General features: G+C 37.5%; 1 protein-coding gene across 1 annotated transcript in view; it reads right to left on the bottom strand.

Moving 5' to 3' along the window:
* Window positions 1-20,798, bottom strand: part of myripb (myosin VIIA and Rab interacting protein b) — a 256,773-nt gene extending 235,975 nt beyond the window's left edge. Inside the window, exon 1 of the mRNA XM_067378160.1 lies at window positions 20,689-20,798. Within this exon, the coding sequence (XP_067234261.1) occupies window positions 20,689-20,798 (110 nt within the window). The remainder of the gene's footprint in view (window positions 1-20,688) is intronic.
* Between the last annotated feature and the right edge of the window lie 502 nt (window positions 20,799-21,300).

The raw sequence follows: 21,300 nt of genomic DNA, 5'->3' as shown, positions 1-21,300 counted from the left end.
CGATCAGGGGCAAACAGGAACAGCAAGGAACAGGCAGAGTCGTAGTCAGAGTACAGGCAGTAGATCGAGGCAGGCGGATATCATTCACAGGTCGGTATACAAGGCAAGAGTCAGGACAGGCAGCAACGGGTCAATAAACAGGAACAGGCAAGATCAAACACGGGCAGACAGGAAACACAGAAACGCTCAGAAATGACACACTGGGAAATCAAGACTTCGCGGTGAGGTGGTGTGTGTGACAGTCCTTTATAGTCCTGGTAATGAGTGGCAGCTGGGTGTGGTGATTAGTGTAGTGATTGGTGGAGTGAGTGCAGGTGATTGGCAGAGAGAATTGTGGGAAGTGTAGTCCGGGGAGTGACAGGAGCAGACGGTGATCGTTACAATATATATATATCATGAATAAAAGTTGGCGGGTGTTATCTCCTTTACAGAATGAGAGATCAGAACGTTACACATTTGTTTCAAGCACACTTAACAGCCAGAACCTAGAGGCATCAAACTGACAGACAGACAGGCGGAGTGAAGAAAGGAAAAAATAGGTGCAGTTAAGGCTTGAAAGTCGTCTTGTGTCTTCAAGGATAGAAAATGGGGTGATGGAAGGATACACGAAGCAACTGAGCTTCAAGAGAGAACTCAGATTTTCCAAGCAAATGGAAATAACCATTTTAAGAACGCCATTTTGCAAAGATTTAGAGACTTTGAAAGAGAGTTTGTTTGTCTGTATAATCCAATAGGTTCTAGTTATCACACCTCTGCAGGACTGGGAAAGAGCCTCAGATCCAGGTTACGAAATCTGTCAGACTTACCCTGAAGCTTTAGTCATAATGCTCTGTAATGATCCATTTTTGCATTATGCATCAGGTGGAGTGTCTCACTCTCCAAAAATCTGTTCACAGCATTTCATTTAAGAGTTACAATTGTTATAAACAAACAAATAAAATATTGAAGTACTGATGAACTAAGTGAATAAAACAATAGGCAATAGGCTGATTCATCTGAGTGTAATATATTTGAAAGGAATCATTGGCAGTAAAACTTTAACGTGTGTTCTCTGTTTCTTTGTTTTATTTAGTTCTGTCATGTTCACCTATTGTTTAACATAGTTTTCCCTATGACCTAGTTTTTTGAATGTCATATTTATACCTGTGTCTTGTTAATTTACTCATTAGTCCTTTTGTTTGCTCTGTGTACTTACTGTAAGCCTTGTGTTCTCCCTCAGTCTTGGTCCCTTCTCCTTAATGTTAGCGTCAATGTTAATGTGTTGCCTATTTCTCCTGCGTTATTCCTGTTTCTTGAGTATTTGTTATTCCTGTTTCTTGAGTATTTGTTATTAAAGCCTGTGTCCTTGAAGTATTCCTCGTCATGAGAGTTTCTATTCACCACGTTACGTAACAAAAACAGTAATGTGTTATTTTTAAAATGTAACATTAAAATGACAATAATTTGAACAATGTAAAGCTCATTGCTTGAGAGTTTATCATTACACTGTGCACCTCATATTTAGAAACAAAGAGAAAAATCCTTCTTAAAGTATTTGATAGCGGTTGATAAAGACTGTCAACACCAGGCTTTGACATTTAAACAGAAATGCACATATCAGATGTCAGCTCATCTGATCAGAACTTTATTAAACCTTTGTTTCCTATTTCATAATATTAGCTTTGGCCTTTTTGGGTTGCTTATGACTCACATCTCTCAGACAGAAGACTTATTCTGATACACTAAGGGCAGAGGGGACCTGTGCTTTTAAAATGTCATAAAAATAGAAACTTTGGATGCTGCCTGAATACCGCATTATAATCTTTCTTTTCCCACAGGCAGCTAGCCAGGTTATCTAACACCACAATTTTAGCTGATTGAAATGATGACTAATAGGTAAAGAATTTTAAGTGTTGTATTGTATCATGCACTGCACACTCCAGATAATACTTACTAGGGATGTGCAAGACTAGGCGACTTAATGATAATGCTGCTTGTCGACATGGGAAATACTACTCATATTATATGTGGATTGACTTTTATTGGCTTCAAAATCAGGCCCCCCATTCACTGCCATTATAAAGCTTGGAAGAGCCAGGATATTTTTAAATATATCGATGTACTCATCTGAAAGAAGAAAGTCATATACACATTGGATGGCTTGAGGGTGAGTAAATCATGGGGTAATTTTTTATTTTTGAGTGAATTATCCCTTTAAGAACTTCTATCAAGTGAGGTCTACAAGAGCACAACACCTGTCTGTTGAGAGATAGATGACCCTTTCTCCTTTATCTCTTTAATTTCCTCTTTACTTCAAGGATTGGACCAAACATCCCCCATGGCTGCCCAGCTTGCTGTTGATTAAAATGTAACATTTCAAAGTGACCTGCTGTTTGTGTTTGTCTGCACTTGAGTGTGCAACATCAGCTTTCTCAACAGATAGTCAGCTATAATCATGTTATATGTTATGCCAGCATTTTATTGGCACTGTATCTTGTCTCGGCTGGTCATTTTTGATTGTTTAGTTGATTGTCATATAATAATGCATTTTTATAGCAAAATCAGTAATAATTTATTTTCTTAATCATTTTCCAGCCTCTCACTAATCTGAATGAAAATGAGCCACTTCTCAGAGTTCTTGCACCACCTTTTTCCTTCCTTGATGTTTTTCCAAAATTGATTTGTTTTGTTTTTTAACTGAAGGGATAAGGTGTTTATGGCTTTGAGGCAAGGAAATCATAAAAACAGGTGGGAAAGAGACAAAACAAAAAGAAAGAGGGAAACAGATGCATCCCTTCCAGCCCATTTCCCATGATCACTGAGTGAAATCAGGTGAGAGCACAACATGATTACCCAGCACTCCATCATTTTCACTATCTACCTTTCTTTCCTTTTCTCCTGCCCCACAAAACATTAATCCATATTTCACTTTACTTTCACATTTGACCCCTCCTCTCATATTACAGTAAAAGTTGAAACTAGAGTGCAAAATTCTACATTACAGCTTTTGGCATGCCAATTAGTTTGAACCTTAGCCAATTATAATATCAGGATCTTCTAAAGTACACTGATCCTTTATGAGGGAATGAGGTCGATCAAAGCAATTCTCTCACACTCTCACCCTCATTAATTGAATTTAACTTTATTGCTACCTCTCTGATTAAAAGGCCTGATTAGATAGCAGAAGTTTGCATAAGACGTGAGTACAGTATGTGTAATGAGTGTGTATCCAGTGTAAATGGAACTTTGTGTAGGGGCCATATATAAATTTTTATTACTTTCATGTATTTTTATTGTTATTAGACTTGTGCCGATATTCGGTAATGCAATATATCGCAATAGTGAATATGCACGATATTGTTATCGTGGGCATTTCAAAATACCAATAATAATAATTTATTACCAAATATTAAAATTATTATATTATTTTATAATGCATTTAAGAATACTTTCCCCATCAACCGCATAAAATGCACAACACCGCTGTATTCTGCGTCAAAAGAACACGCGCTCAGATGTAAACAAGCCCAACGTGCACAAGAGGCACATGGCGGAACGAGTGAAGGAGACAAGCTGAATGAAAGTGCGCGTTCACTCTCTGACAGCAGAGGGCGCTGATGGAACAGCAGAGTGCAGCGGTTACCCCGGAAACCCCATAAACAAAGCAACTGTGCTGGTGAAGTTTTTAAAATGCCTCAAACATATATTTTAATCTGGACTACAACATGACCTAATGATTAGAAATGTTCTGATTATTTGTTATTGTTCAGTAAAATTTTGAGACATACGGCTTCATTAGTTAACAATTATTCTTAGTTAATGTTAATTTCTTAGTTACTGTTTAATAACTTTACTAAAATCAAAATAACTTATTTAATGGACCTGAGATAAAACTAACAATGATCAGTTGTGTTTCTTAACTAACATTAACAAAAAATGATACTTTCTGTAACAAATGTAGCTATTGCTCAATCTTAGTTAATGCATTAATTACTGAGACCTTATTGTAAAGTGTTTCCTGCTGTTCTTTATAGCCTAATTCTTTTGCATTTTAATCTGTTTGAAAATTTGACTTTATATTTTTTTTGTGTTTTGTATTATTGTATTTCATTCAGAGTTATTTTTGTTATTACAAAAAGAGTTCTTAAACCTGTTATACTATGACATCACTTTTTTTTTGCAACTTATTTCATTATCGTGATAATACTGTATACCATGATAAAAGCTTCAGCAATTAAGCGCAACATGAAAATGTGATACTGTCACATGCCTAATTGTTATCAATTTTTTATCTTTTTTTCTTATATGCTCGGGAAAATATAAATTTGCAATTCCAAATCTGTAAATCTGCAAAACATAAAAAAGTAAAAATAAAATAAAACTTAAGTTAACATTAGTCAAGTTTAACAATATGATGGTCCCTCGTAAGGGGATTATCATATTTTGGGATCCTTGAAATCTGTACCCTATCTATGCCCTACCTCTGACATTGTACATCACAGTTTTTTAGGATCAGGAATGCTTTTTTTTTTAGAGATTCAAAACTTAGTCTAATTATGAGGATATTTATGCTGAGGATGACATTACCACAGCATCAGTTCATCTTTAATTTTCATGTTAATCAAACTCTTAATCAGAGACTATTTCAGCACAGAACAAGAGAGGGAGAATCAGTGATGGGCGCTGAGAAACCCATTACTGTCATAACTTAATAGCTTTGTTTTTTTCTGGAGCAAAACGCAAAAAGGATCTTCTTCTAAAGTTAGTTTTTGTCAAATAAGGGATGGACATGTGCCAATGACCAAACAATGGAAACATGTTTTTCTACATATACTTCGGCTCACATTTACGCACATAAACACAAAGTAGAACTGTAGAAAGGAGAGAATTTGCTTGTTAAGCGTAGTTTATTTGCAGGCGTGCTGTTTTAGCACCTGATTCACTGCATGAATTATGGAAATCAGAAAACATGTAAACACTCAATAAAGTAGCACTAATCACAACTGGATGAATCATTTGATGAATTACTGTTGTTATATTATGTTTACCACCAGCTTTCTATGGGCAGTAATAGCACAACATTAACTGCATCAGGCAAAAATAGCTTATGTTTGTGAATCGTGCACATCCTTTAATGTGCCTAATTTGCATAAAAGGGGCATGTCTGTGTGGGAAAAAAAATACAATTTACTTGCATACCAGAGTGTAGTTCCTGGTTTTACTGATTTATGGTTGTTCTGAATAAGAAATAACATGTTGCACTGAAATACAGTGTGCAACTGTTGAATGAATTCACCTCTGAATATTTTACAACAAAAGAAAAGAGTATTTCAACATCTTTAAAATGACTCTCTTATCCAGCTCACTTAACTGATCCTACTTGTTCCACATAAAAGCCACACAAAAATCACAGATTTCCACAAAATTGAAGGGAATGGGAAGCATTTTACATAAATATGGGTCTTTCAGCAACTCTGTCACAGCTCAGCTCTCAGTCAAACACAGTCTGATTGATAACTGAGCACAGACCTTCCACAATCTCTACAATGGCCCTTGTTTTATTTTTGTCTGCATCCAAAGATGGAAAGAAGGAAAAACAAAGTGAAATTTTCAGGACAAAGGTCAAGTGGTGTGTGTTTATATGTCTAGTTGAATAGGAAACAAGAATAACAGTCACTGACCACAGTTATGTTACAAAATAGCTAAGTAAAGGACAATGTTCATTATAGTCAGTTATCAGAAAATAAAAATCAACAGACTGACCCAAATACAAAATGGAGGTGTCTTGTATCACCCTGAAGGAGTTTATTTTGCAATAATGACTTACTATACATCACACTTTTTTGCACAGTTGCTTACCAAATAAATAAATAAATGGACATTGATTATTGTACTGAATTTATTTTATGGGAGAATGAGAGCAGTGATAAAACTATAGCACAAAACAATTTAGCTCTCATTAGACACATTTTTATCACAGAATGCCACAATTGACCAGAATCAAGTATTCCAGAGAGACGTATAATAAGCAAATGTTTACTGAAAAACTAGACATTTGAGTCACAGTATGGGGTAGATTATGCAAGGTTAACAAGGTTAATTATTTGGTGTGATTAACCTCTGCTAATGCTACTTTATGGTGAAAGAAAGTCACATGTTACCAGTGTTCTTATTATAATACACTTATAATGCAGAAAATGCTCACACCAGAATTTAAAGGCTTTATGATGCATAAACAATACAGCTATGCAATATTATCAGGTCAAACCCCAGAAACCCCATTTTAGGTATTTAACAAAATGTTAATTCTTCATGTGATGGCGAATAATGTACATTTCACTAACTAGACTGAAAAATCAGCAACTGTAATTGGTGCCTTAATTTATGGCCTTAATTTATTGTTGGATGTGCAACAATATAAAATATATATATATATATATATATATATATATATATATATATATATATATATATATATATATATATATATATATATATATATATATATATATATATATATATATATATTTTTTTTTTTTTTTTTTTTTTTTTTTTTTCGTGCAAAAAACATCAGACATCTAAATCAAATAGGATGCAAGTGTTACAGAAAACCTCAAGGCTTTTAGTGCGGCAGTCATTGTTACAGTTTTTTACAGACGCTAGGACACATTTCTCAATACTTAGGTCACTTTTGCAAAACTCTTCACACAGTGAGCACAACAGAAGTCTATGTGGGCTAAACTGAGGATCAATTATCATTGCTTTGGCACAAAATGCATTCAATGACTACATCTCTCAAATTTCATGAATTCTTTTCACAACAAGTGCCAAAACTCTTTGTACGTACAGGCCAATTTGCACATGCTTACATACTGTTTTCAAAACTGTTAAACGTATGTTCAAAACAATAACATTATACAAAACTGAATAAGACAGCAATTTGCTACATTTCTACAGTAATATTGTAATGAAATATATGCTGAATCTAAAAAATCAAATACTATCAAAGCAATTAGATGAAACTGAACACCTACACAAGCATTCGTTTTTCAATTTCATTATCATCCATTCAAAGAGGAAAACTTCAGAATAATTTTGTACTGTTATGTAAACAAGGTTCATGTAACAAACTGCAGTGAATTATAAACAATAGACAGTGTTATTCTTGTTTTGTTAAGAATATTTTATAAAAGAAAACATTGTATTATGATACCTGATGTTAGTGTTTTTAGGTCAGTATTTTATGACTGATAAAGTGTGTTTACTGGGTGAAAACCTTTGCTAGTGTTCTGGAAGAATGAGTTGATTTGAGACATGAATGAAGTGTTTTGGTAGATTTAATGCATTTTGAATGTGAAGTTAACTGCTGTGCCAAGATGAAAGTTGGTTAGGAGAGCTGTGTGAAGAGTTTTGAAAAAGTGGCCTAAGTATTGAGAAACGAATGTAAAAAACTGTAATGCAAGCCATTTTTCTGTAACATTTAAAATATAAATAGACTGATCTTTCTGCCATTCTCTTTAGATGTGGGTGACAGCCAAAACACACTGAAAACAACTAGAAAAACAGGAAATGGGGACCTAAAGGAAGTAACTATATATATTGAGAGGCACTTCAAAACTCTGTATTTCAGGGCACTACAATGGTGATCCCAAGAGAGAAAGAGAACTTCTTTATTTTAATCTAAAATCCTTGTTAAGCAACTAACTAGTCTATCTTTAGTAACACATGTGGTCACACTTTATATTAGATTTGTTTAACTACTATGTACTTACATCAAAAAATAAGTACAATGTATTTATTGTGTTCATGTTGTATTGCAAAACAATTTTGCTGGCTATTGAGGTGGAATATGGGTAGGTTTGGTGGTATGATTAGGTTTAAGGGTGGGTAAGGGAACGGTCAACAGTGTAATTATAGATGTAATTACAGAAATTAATTACAGCTGTAATTACATGCACAGATATTTATATATACAATGTAAAAACATGTATGCACACAAAAAGTGGATTGTATCAAATTATTTAAATAACTGAAATGTTATTACATAGTTAAAGACACCTAATATGAAGTGGGACTATAAATTGTTTGTGTGCTAATGTGTAATTTTATCTTCATGTTATAGCACATTAAACACACATACTGTATTAAAAAGTAGCCCATCCCAGCCATTCCTCACTGAAAATGTGCTTACAATATAAAAGTGTGGAAGTACCCGGGCTGCCACATGGGAAGAACATTAGTCTACGGGATAATTATCCATGTGGCATTGAGGCGTTTTAGGATGGTATTTTTACCATGGGTCTCTAACTCTTCAGGGTATACATGTCATGTGTGGACTCCATTAATGCAAGTCTGTTTTGTGTGTGTGTGTGTGTGTGTGTGTGTGTGTGTGTGTGTGTGTGTGTGTGTGTGTGTGTGTGTGTGTGTGTGTGTGTGTGTGTGTGTGTGTGTGTGTGTGTGTGTTTTTCCAAGTTGCCTTGAGAATAATTTGCATTCTCAGTCAATAACAAGCAACTCCTCCTTGATTTTTCCTCAACAAAAAGCAATTACCAGTAAGTACCAGAGCATTTTAACATCAGTGAAAGACAACAGATAAGTATTTTAAATATTGTTTATATATTTGGTACTACTTGGTACACATCATTCTGCCTAACTAATGTAAAAATAATAACTCATCTTAGTATTTTAGCTGTAAAAGAACAGTAGAAGAGATATTGAGTGGCTAATTCATTTTTATGATTCATAATTGAGTGCAATCAAATATTCATATATTCAGTCACAAATGCAAAGCACATGATTAACTTCAAGGAGTTTCCGCAATGTGTTGGATTCAGTAAACTCTGAAATATCAAGGATGTTTTGTCTCAAACCATACATATTATAAACTGAAAAAATGTTTATATTTAGTCTTACTTTAATAAAAAAATAATCTTCAAGTGAATGTTCACTCCAGTGATATTCAGATTTATCCTTTGTACTTCTCTGCTACGTTTCCATGAATAATACTTTTTTTCCTGAAATCTTATCCCATTTATCTTTCCTGGCAGATGGAATGAATATATATGAGATGGGGCAATATCAATTAAAAGTTCACTGCATTTGTGGAATACATTATCCCTCTACTTGGCTCACTTATTGACCTCATAACAAATCTAGGCATCTGGAGATGGGGGAGGTAGAGGGCTTCAAAGGAACTCTGATAACGGATGGACGGACAGACAGACACTTTATGGATGGATGGATGGATGGATGGATGGATGGATGGATGAATAGATAGATAGATAGATAGATAGATAGATAGATAGATAGATAGATAGATAGATAGATAGATAGATAGATAGATAGATAGATAGATAGATAGATAGATAGATAGATAGATAGATAGATAGATAGATAGATAGATAGATAGATAGATAGATAAGACTTTGTATTATGAGAGCTGCTTAGATTGTGTTAGTTTATAAACTGCAGTGAACTCTGGCCTTTGATTAACTCAATAGAAAAAAATGAGCTTCTGTTTGACTGTTCTTCAGCTTTAATCTGGGACAGAAACACTTGTCCAATAGCCAAGAGTTGGACATCTTGAGCCAATGCTGTGTGCCCAGACGTGTGAAGTGGATTGTGTGTCTGTCCCTCTTGAGCTCAGCTTTAGCACAACCAAACTACTCTACAGCAATGTGACTGACACAGCAGAATCAAAGCCAGGCTGACAGGACTTGGGCCAACACCACCATCAGTTGTACTGAGGGACTGAAACAGAGACAGACAGACACTGGTGCCAATGTAAAGAGAGTGGGAACAAAGAGGGATGACAGGAAAATGCCAAAACTTTTGGCACAACAGATGCTTGTTTAAGATAACTAAAATGAACTCTGGCATATACACTACCAGTCAAAAGTTTGGAATAATTAAGATTTTTTAGTCTCTTATGCTCACCAAGGCTGAATCTGTCCCATATTCCAAATGTTCGGGGGGTATATGATAGGGTTTGAATCTGTAGTCATACACAAAAAAACAATGGCCAAGGTCAGGATTTACGTTGAATAATATATTCAATTTCTGATTATTTTTCACCATACCTTACTGTATTACTCTGAACACTTGGAATATATAGCACGTGTCGCATGGGATCATTCTGTGATTCTTTTGTTTTTGTTTTTTTAAACTTTGAGTGAACTATCCCTTTTTAAAGCTCTTTGTTTGACCAAACCGATCTTAAATAATGTCCGAACAAATATCCCCGCAACTAAATTGCTGTCCACGATTTTGAATTTCAATGAAAACCTGCTTTTTCAAACTCCTCCTACAGGAGGTTAACGTTGGTCCAATTTTCAACAAAATTGGTTCAGATCATCTTCATACCATGCCAGCAAAAAGTTATTAAAAGTTTTTTTCAGCTTTATGATTGACTAGATTGTTCTCGATTAACACATGAACGAAACTGATGGCATTATGCGAAGCTGAACTCTGAACACTGGCATATTGAAACTAAACTTTGTACTGTATGGGCCCTATCATACAACCGGCGCAATGTGGCGCTAGGAACAATGCAAGTGTTTTTGCTAGTTTCAACCTGAACCGGTTATAATTCTCACATCCTGCGCCACTTTGTTTAAATAGCAAATGTATTTGCGCCCATTTGTGCACCCATGGGCGTGCTTGTCTGAAAAACGAGGTGTGTTCAGGCGTATTGTGGGCGCGTTACTATTTTGAGGCAACTGAAATAGACTGCGCCATTGACCAACTGAAGTCAATGGTGTTATATTTGCTTTGTTATTTAAAGAGCGCGTTAGTAATATGCGCCTACATGCGGATGCACAACGCGCATACACTCTGCTTATTACACACACAGGGATGCGCAGCAGCACACAAACATGCCAAATATTAAAAATAAAAGGATTACAATGTAAAAGATTATTATTGTATGCATAAAGATAAAAATGCTTTGGTGGAATCCGGCTTTTCCTGTAGATAGTCTGCTCGCACGCTTTAACCTTGTGCATGAGAAGATCCATCTCCTCACTAGAGAAGCGTTCAGTTTTTCTGCTTGCAAATTCCACCATGTAAATAGTGAATTTGCCATGGTGCGAGTGCAACTGACTTTTAAAGGGAATGGGACATGAGACTCTGATTGGTTTATTGCATGTTACACCCAAAACACACCCATGACTCAGGGCAACCCTTTTAGACCATGTGCTGGGCGCGCCAACCATTTTTCCTGTCATTAAACTAGTAAAAGTGGATCTGACCACACGACATAAATTTGGTAACAGCATCACCTATTGGTCAAAAGTGATAAGCAATTAAATCATATTACTAGTGTATTGATGATTTTTCAGCCGTTTTTCCTAAAATCATCTAAAAATGTCTTGAATTACTCATTGTTGCTGTAAGTCTGATGATCCCAGCCATGTTTGCATAACATGCTTGCTTTTTTGAGCTTGGCCCCTTAAATGTAGGGTAGGGTTTTATAAACACTTTTTATTATACTGGTTAAAACTCTCTTCACATCCTGATAGCAATAAATAATAGAAGTGATCTAAATATTAAAGCATGTATCTTAAGCATCTTATGTGGACATCTCAGGACCAAAAAATGTTTGTCCAATCATTGCATTCAGTCCGAATGTCACATATGTATTTCCACACCTCCATGCACCCTGCTTGTGCAGACATCACTAGTAAATACAAAAAACTTCCAAAACCTTTTAAGGGTAAAAATTTAATTGATGTTCAAAAAATGAAAATCACAGATAAATCAGATAAACAAATGATAAAGCTTGGGTTACTGAATATTAGATCTATTTCTTCAAAAGCACTTATTGTAAATTAAATTATCACAGACAATAAACTAGACTTGCTGTGTTTGACAGAAACCTGGCTAAAACCAGACGATTACATTACTTTAAATGAATCTAGTCCTCAAGGTTATGATTATCGACACAATCCTCGACAGAAAGGCAAAGGGGGAGGTGTTGCTGTAATTTATAGTAATATATTCAGAATCATTCAAAAGAATTTCAAATATAATTCCTTTGAAGTGATGGTGCTTTATGTAACATTATGTAAGTTGACATTTGTGCTGGCTACTGTATACAGGCCACCAGGGCACCATACTGACTTTATCAAAGAATTTGCTGAGTTTCTATCAGAGTTAGTACTGGCTGCGGATAAAGTCCTTGTTGTTGGTGATTTTAATATCCATGTAGATAATAATAAAGACGCATTTGGATTGGCATTTGCAGATATTTTAAACTCTATTGGAGTTAGACAACACGTGTCAGGACCCACTCATTGTCGTAATCATACCCTAGATCTAATACTGTCGCATGGAATAGATATTGATGCTGTTGAAATTCTACAGCAGAGCGATGATATATCAGATCATTATTTAGTCTCGTGTCAAAAACCTTTAAGCAGGCTATTATCAAACCTCTTATTAAAAAACCTCAACTAGATCCGAGAGATTTAGTAAATTACAGGCCAATCTCGAATCTACCTTTTCTGTCAAAGATACTAGAAAAGGCAGTTTCAACACAACTGTGTTCCTTTTTAGAAAGAAATGGAATCTGTGAGGATTTCCAGTCAGGATTTAGACCATACCATAGTACTGAGACTGCTCTCGTTAGAGTTACAAACGATCTACTCCTATCATCCGATCGTGGCTGTATTTCTCTATTAGTGTTATTAGATCTCAGTGCTGCTTTTGACACTATCGATCATAACATTCTTTTAAAAAGACTTGAAAACTATATTGGCATTAGTGGAATTGCTTTGGCATGGTTCAAATCATACTTATCTGACCGTTATCAGTCTGTGGTAGTTAATGAAGAGATGTCGTATCGATCACAGGTTAAATATGGGGTACCACAAGGCTCAGTATTAGGACCGTTGCTTTTCACTCTGTACATGCTGCCCTTAGGAGAGATAATTAGGAAGCATGGTGTTAGTTTTCACTGCTACGCTGACGATACTCAGCTCTATATTTCCTCGCGCCCTGACGAAACCTACAAATTCACAAAACTAACAGAATGCATAGCTGACATTAAAAACTGGATGACAAGAAATTTCTTATTATTAAATTCAGAAAAAAACTGATTTCCTAATCTTTGGACCAAAAACTTCCTCCCAAAAAAAAAAAAAAAAAAAAAAAAAAAAAAAAAAAACCTTGAATACTCTCTAACACTTGACGGGTGCTCCATTAAACCTTCGTCCTCAGTTAGGAACCTGGGTGTGCTCTTTGATACCAATCTTTCATTTGAAAGTCATGTTTCTAGTATCTGTAAAACCGCCTTCTTTCATCTAAAAAATATATCTAAATTACGACATATGCTCTCAATGACAAATGCTGAACAGTTGGTTCATGCATTCATGACCTCAAGACTAGATTATTGTAACGCTCTACTGGGTGGTTGTTCTGCTCGGCTTTTAAACAAACTACAGTTGGTTCAAAATGCGGCAGCTAGAGTTCTTACTAGAACCAGAAAGTATGACCATATTAGCCCAGTTCTGTCAACATTACATTGGCTCCCTATTAAACATCGTATAGATTTTAAAATCTTGCTACTTACTTATAAAGCTCTAAATGGTTTAGCTCCCCAGTACCTAAGTGAGCTCTTAATGCATTATAGTCCTTCACGTTTATTGCGATCTCAGAATTTAGGCCAGTTGATAATACCCAGAATATCAAAATCAACTGAAGGCGGCAGATCCTTTTCCTATTTAGCACCTAAACTCTGGAACAATCTTCCTAGCATTGTTCGGGAAGCAGACACACTCTGTCAGTTTAAATCTAGACTAAAAACACATCTCTTTGCTCTTGCATACACATAACACATTATCAATACATTAACATTTTTCAAATCCGTTAAAGGATTGTTACACTGCAATAAATTAGGTCGGCCGGAACCGAGAACATTACCTATAACACTAGATATACCTGTACATCAGAACAAGAATGGCATCTACGCTAATATCTGTCTCTCTGCTTATCCTGAGGTTTGCCGGGTGCTGGATCCAGGCCGTATCCAGGTCAGATGGAGAACCTGCGTCTGGACCTGACTACAACGTAGCCCAGGATCCCCGTATCCGCTTACATATATTTATATATAATCGATTTTTAATCTCTATATCTATCTCCATATACATTTACATATATATATCTTCCAAGGGTTTTTTTCCCTCCTAGGACTTTTTTCCCAGTGCTAGCACGCTGGGTTTTTCTCCTAGGGGGTTTTTTCCACCCCTGGAAGTCAGCCGACATTGGCTTAATGTAGCACCATCTTGTATATGTTACATATTACCACGCTTGTTTGTACAGTTTTAACCACTTCCCTTTTTTCTGTGCTTCTAATATGTAAAGCTGCTTTGAAACAATTACCAATTGTAAAAGCGCTATATAAATAAATTTGACTTGACTTGACTTGACATCACATGTCATCAGCCTGTTCCATAAGGCTATGCAGTGTTGAAGATGAGTGCCACAAAGAAACAGCAAACGCCTTTTACAGTTCCTCTTGAACTAAAACAACGAGCTTATGCTACGTTCACACCGTGTCGTTACCGTAATTATGAGATGGAAACCTATGACATTCCCGATGCCTAGCCGGAGATGTTCACATCCTCAAACCAAGATGTATGCGTTTCTACACTATCAATGCTGAAATTAATCTGCAACAGTCAGGAGGTACAAGTAAGAGCTCTGTAAGTTGTTTACATTAATTATTATTGTAATGTTATGTGCTTTGAGACATGACTTAATTTAACGCTGTCTCTCGTCTTGTGCTGTGCGCGTTCATGTCTTTTGGAGGAGGCATGGCTTTGGAGAGCACACTGAAGGAAGGGTGGGATCTTATGCTTTCAAAGCTAGCTTGCTATTGCTAGCCTCTCCTGAATTGCCTACCTTTAATTGCTGATTGCAGATATATTTATCAATTATTATTGGTGCTCAATTATTAATAATTGTTCTTAAAATAATTAATTTTTTTGCTGCTAAATACTTTTTTGATACTCTTCACCAGTAGGATGCACTGTCTATGTAAAAAACAAATAAAAAGACTCATAACTCATAAATCATAACTCCCTTGTCTCCCTGTGAATTAATTGCATTCCAAATACATGAGTTTTATCCTGAAGCCATGCAAATTGTATTTTAACCAACATCACACTGAGAAACATTTACCATCTGAATAGAGCTTGAATCTAAACACAGACCTGAACTTCCTCTGTTGATATACAGTACAAGGACATCAGACTACTCATCTCAGTGTGTGTGTGTGTGTGTGTGTGTGTGTGTGTACTTCCCAATTTTTTTCAGAAGCGCCAGCTGGTGTTTGATCAAAAGTCAAACACATTTCAGGATGATACTAAGCTATTCTAATTCTAACAAGTATCTGATTGGCTATTCACAGATGAAGGGAAAGTTATGAGCTTTCTTAAAGATGGTAATTATGCACAAAGTTCTCAGCTGATTGTGAGCTCTGCATATTTGTAAGATATTGAAAATAAAGAATGTGTGATTGCCAATCAGGATTGTTCTGGATCACTTTATTAAAGGCAAGTGTGTAAACTATGGCTTAGCCATTAGGGATGTGCTTGAAGATGAATACTTTATTCGAAAAGGCACGGATAATGGCTTCAAAATGTATAACGAATTCTACCGAATAATAGAAAAAATATTGGGCAGACACAGTAACTCCTCATGTTTGCTGGATAACAGATGAGCCAGGAGATAGCACAGCACTATATTATACATAAACCTATAAAATCACTGCGCAATATAAAGTGTGTGAAGTGAATGAGTGTAAACTCTATGAATGAAATGAGCACAAATAGCAGCGTTGCCATCTCCATGCATCTCTCAGAAATCAGAGCTTAGTAAGAGTAATATCAACTAAAATACTACATCATACACATTTTCTACTACTTGATATGTCTATTTTAATGATTTAAACCTTGTACAATATGATAGGCCTACACGAATGAATGAAGCACAGCGAGATCTCAAATCAAATAGCCGGGTTGTAGTCTCTGCACGTCTCTCAGAAACCAGCTATCTGTCAAGAGTAATTTCAACTAAGATACTGAATCATACCATTTTCTAATACTTGATATGTTTTAATACTGTTTGTACTACTTGTACTACTGCTTGTGTTTTAAACATTGTCTTCCTTGGAGCCACCGTAACAAGTACAAAGAAGAGTACGAAAATCCAACAAGGTTTATTTAGAAGACTCAAAGATAAACCAAAAGCGCAACCGTGTGCTACAAACACAAGTAAACACAAGTAATACCAGACAACTGAAGAGTGCAAAGGCAGGAACTTAAGGTGTGTTCACTCAGCCTCGTAATTCCTGTAGTTACGAGATTCTAGCTTGAAAAAAGCGTTCACGTCCTCGTAGAGCTCGTAATTACAGCTTGTAAGCTGGGAATTTTCTGAAAGCTCCCAGATGTACCATGTGGCCGCACTGTACCACCTGACCGCTGTAGATTAATTTAGCCGTCGATACGGATGCCATGGAAACGTATAATTCCCAGTTCAAGGACCAAAAGGACGTGAACAGCTCCGAATATAACGTCACGTGATGTCATTTCAAGATTCCGGTAAATACGAGGTGACGTGAACGCAGCATTAAATACATAGCAAATGAGGGAACTAATAAGGAACACATGTGATGATTGAATGAATTATCATGACAACTAAAAGATGGCGGGAAAACAGAACAAAGACATGTGACAAAAGAAAAAACTAAAAGTCCATGAGAACTAAGATGAACATAACAATGCCCCCTCCGAGTAGGCGCGACCTCGCGCCGTAACAAAAACAATAAACTAAAGAGGGAGGGAGGGTGGAGGCTTTGGAGGTGGGCGAGGAGCTGGAGAAGGGCTGGGGAGAAGGAGCAGGCAGATGGCTGGCAGAAACAGGCAGGCCAGTCGGCAGAGACTCCATGGAGGAACAGATGGAGGGAGCATCCATGGGGGCGGTAACGGGAGGAGCGGCCAGATGCTACCGACCCAGAGCATGGTGATGAAGGAGAGAGGAGCCAAGGAGTAGACAACCTCCGTGGGACGACCGATGGAGACTGAGCCAATCTCAGGGGATCCCCAGGCGATGATGGAGAGCTGATGGGACCGAGTGACGCCACTGGAACTAGAGACCTTGGCGGAGGTGCAGTGATGATCGCCCGAGGCGACATCAGAGCTCCCGAGACCTAAAGCGGAGCCTGTGCAACCGTGGACCTAGGTGAGTCCGGGGGGGAGGAGGATCCCACTGCAGCCGTAGGGGTGGAAAGCCGAAGCACAGCGGGTGGCTCGCAAGTCCGTGGTGCAAGGGTGATGACTGACCAAGGGCCAGCCGACGGGACAGGGGATCCTGGTGCAGCTTCATGGTCGAGGGTCTCTGGTGGAGTCAAGGGTGGTAGGAAACAAGGTGAAGCCAACCGATCGACAGTCCGAGGTGGTACGAGAGGATCAGAGGCCGGAGGCTGAGCCACAGGATCCACTAGATCTGCCGATGCTGGTGAGTGCAGACACGGAGACTTCACCTTACTGCCAGTTAACACCGGGGAAGACAAGGGGCTGCAGGAGGACAGCTGAGGTAGGGCTGGAGAATTGGCAGTGCTCGATGGTGGGTGTAAAAGAGGAAGATTAGGGTGGGGCAGGGTGGGAAGCAGTACCTCTGAATTATAGTTAATTAGCCAGTCTTCGCCAGTGTCAAACTCCACCAATATCCCCACCGGAACAGCTGTTGCCGGTTCACACCCCTGGTCAGACTCACATGGGAACTTCGGCTCCAGGGCTCTAGTGGGCGTTGGTTGCAGGCTCCATCCTAGCGGTGGGTGGAAGCTCTCCGTCTGCGGGGGGCTCAGGCATTGTCATCTCCATGGTGATGGGTACAGGTGGGCTGTGCTCTGGGTCGGCTTGCAAGACGTCTGTGGGGTGTGGCTGGACGAGGGTCCTGGAATCCTCCGCTTCGCCCACTTTGACATGGGATCCGCTCGTCCACAGCGCAAAGTTGATGTAGCTTACAAGGGTCCAGCAGGGATCACTGCGGGGCATGACGAAGCAGAGATCTTCATCCAGACCACACTGAAATCCCTCCATAAGACAGACATCATAGCAGGTGGCGTGATGGCAGATGTTGAGGAACTCCTCCACGTACAGCTCCAAGTCTCTGCCGCTCTGGAAAACAAAAACTGTTCCTCTCTCCAAAAATAGTTTCATCACGGGGCAACATTAATCGAAGCAATGTTTCTTGCTTTTCTCATTGGGTCTGGCATTCTGTTACAGTGGCTCCAAGGAAGACGAAGAAGAGTACAAAAATCCAACAAGGTTTATTTAGAAGACTCAAAGATAATCCAAAAGTGCAACAGTGTGCTACAAACACAAGTAATACCAGACAACCGAAGAGTGCAAAGGCAGGAACTTAAATACATAGGAAATGAGGGAACTAATAATGAACACCTGTGATGATTGAATGAATTACCATGACACCTAAAAGGTGGCGGGAAAACAGAAAAAAGAAAGACATGTGACATAAGAAAACAAACTAAATGAGAACTAAGATGAACATAACATAACTGTAACAATACTATATGATAGGCTACATGATATTTCTGTCTCATTCTCTCTCGGAGACGGCAAGCATTATCATTTCAGATTAATATTCATAGTAAACATTGTTTTAGCAGTTTTCAACCACTGGATATTTTCTTCTTCTCTAATCAGCTAATTTATATAGAATCCGACTCAGTGGCATAGCAAGTCAGCCCTGGGCCCATATGCAAACAATTTTGAGTGGCATACCTCTACTCAAAAACTTTTCACAACCAAAATGGAGCTAACATAAGTAAGGTATAATCCATGGCTAGGTCTGCATTAAATGATTTTAATGCATGAGTGGAGGCAAAGAACCACTGATGTGAAGTGGAGACTGGAATGGTAAAAATGACAGTTATTTCATCAGTTATTTTGTCTACAGGTTGAATTAGCATTCTGGCCACTTTAAATCTGACACAGAGATAAAGTAGCTTGGCAAGATTACATTTATTTGAATGAATTAGAGAGAGAGAGAGAGAGAGAGAGAGAGAGAAAGAGATTGTGTGTGTGTGTGAATTTGTGAATAGTCTCTATCAATAGTAAAGCTGTGTGCTGAATTACTTCAAAAAACAGCGATGCATCCACTTTGTTGCTGAGAAATAAAATATAGCGTTTCAGTAATGAATCTATTTGTAATAAAAGTCACAGGCAGCGTTGCCGTTGACATCAGCAGATGGGCTGGTATTGCAGAAGTTGGCTAATGGCAGAATATTTTTTATGAACTAAATCAGGTTAACCACAGTTTAGTTGGAGTCACTGAAAGTCAAGATGAAAATGTGAAAAGTGGTTGAATGACAAATTATACTCTTAACTGCCAGCTAGCTCACAAAACCCAGTTGAGAAGCACTCAGAAAATACACTGGACATGAAAATATATCGGGTTCACAGACAGTGAGGCCCTTAAAGGGTCTATGACATGGTGTTGACTCATCAAAATAAAGAATCCAAAAGATCAAGACCAAAGTGAGTCAAGTCTGACAATGTTTAAAACACTGAAGTGTTACTGCTGATATTGTTTTAAAATGCTTCAGACTCACAGATGGGTGTGTAGAACCCTATTTTGGCTGTAAGAACAAACAACATCCATATTTGCATGCTTCCTAAGAAATGCAACAGGCTACGTTACACAGCTTTTAGAACATAAATATCATACATCAAAGTGACTGCCCTGTGTTTAGTTATTCTCTGCAGAGTGCACTACAATTGAGTTTCTGAATGCATCAATAAGACAAAAGAAGAAAAAAAAAAAGACCAGCAACATCAATAATAAAGTGATAAAGAATTAGCAAAAATTAGTGACATAGAAATATATGGATTTCCACATTGTCATTTACCCACAAATTACAACTGTCATTTACTCACTATCATCTTATTTTCTCCTTTTTTCATTCACTTTTATTTTGTCGTTTTTTCTTTGGATTTGAGGATTTGCTCATAAAGATTTTCTTTTCTTTTTTAAATCTTTGGATGGTGCCTCAAATAAATTACAGAAAAATTATATAAAAACTTGACTTATATAACACAAAAGGTTATCTGGCGAAATGTCCAGGTTGCTCTTTTCTAATCAACAAAGGTGTATACTGTTGCAGCTTGAGCTGTTGAGCTAAAAAAAAAAAAAGGACAAAGAGAACCATAAAAGTACCATAATAGCGGTATGATTGAGTGGCTATATTATCCATACAATTTGTGGATGATATTCTAAATTTTCTAAAGTTTTGTTTGAGAAATTTAAGCTGCTATTTGCTGAAAATCTTTCCCTTACTGAAAATCTTTCTCTACTGTAAATTTCACATTTGCACTCAATTATCATTATTGGCCACGAGGTAACGAAACCCTCAAACCACATATTGACACACCGTCTTTGAATTAGCATTAGAGCAAATAATGACAAAATTTTCACTAGATGAGGCTTATATAGATGGCAACAAAATGAGTAATGGAAATGAGTGACTCAATCATCACCTATACTTCACTGAGTGTCTCATTTTTCCTAATCAGCCAATGCAAACAAACACACACACACACACACACAGCCTCACAGATACATAGACAAGAACTGTGAGCCAAATTAAATAAAATCAAATTTTGACTGATGTCTAACATGTACTTTTACCTGAGTCTCTCTTCTTCCTTCTTACGGAGTTGCATGTCCCTCTGTACCACTCTGAGCACATGCTCCGCTTCATCATTGCTCAGACCGGACAGGTCCAGTTTACGTCCCATCACTGCTTTGGAGTCAATGGTCAAGACGCTGGAACCAAAGATGGTTGTCCTTAAATACTTTCAAGATAAAGCCTGGAAGTCACTGAGGAATAAAAGATAAATAAAAGTCATTCTGTATTCTATAGGTCAAGGTTTTCTATAGGTTAGTGGCATCAAATCTTTAAAAGCCATTTGTTTTCTCAGTTACATCTGTGAAATAATCAGTGTACTTTTAGATGGACAGAAATCCTGATTACAAAGTCTATAACTCGACAAAATCCAGTGTTCCCTTTCGTGGGAACTATCGACGCTACGTCAATGACGTGATGGGAACCCTCTGCATTTTGTGTTCGTGAAGCACCTCTGTATCCAACCAATGAGAAGATGTGACGTCAGAGGCGGGTGACGTCACGGACCAGGAAACTATAAAGCATACCCAGAAACAGAGAACGCCAGCTTCTGTTGTCTTCAGCAAGCGCTATCTGTATCTTGTCTGTCTTATTTACTGTTGTTTGTCCCTGCA

Source organism: Chanodichthys erythropterus, chromosome 23, assembly GCF_024489055.1.
Source record: "Chanodichthys erythropterus isolate Z2021 chromosome 23, ASM2448905v1, whole genome shotgun sequence".
Taxonomy (NCBI): domain Eukaryota; kingdom Metazoa; phylum Chordata; class Actinopteri; order Cypriniformes; family Xenocyprididae; genus Chanodichthys; species Chanodichthys erythropterus.
This window is presented reverse-complemented; position numbering and strand designations above follow the sequence as displayed.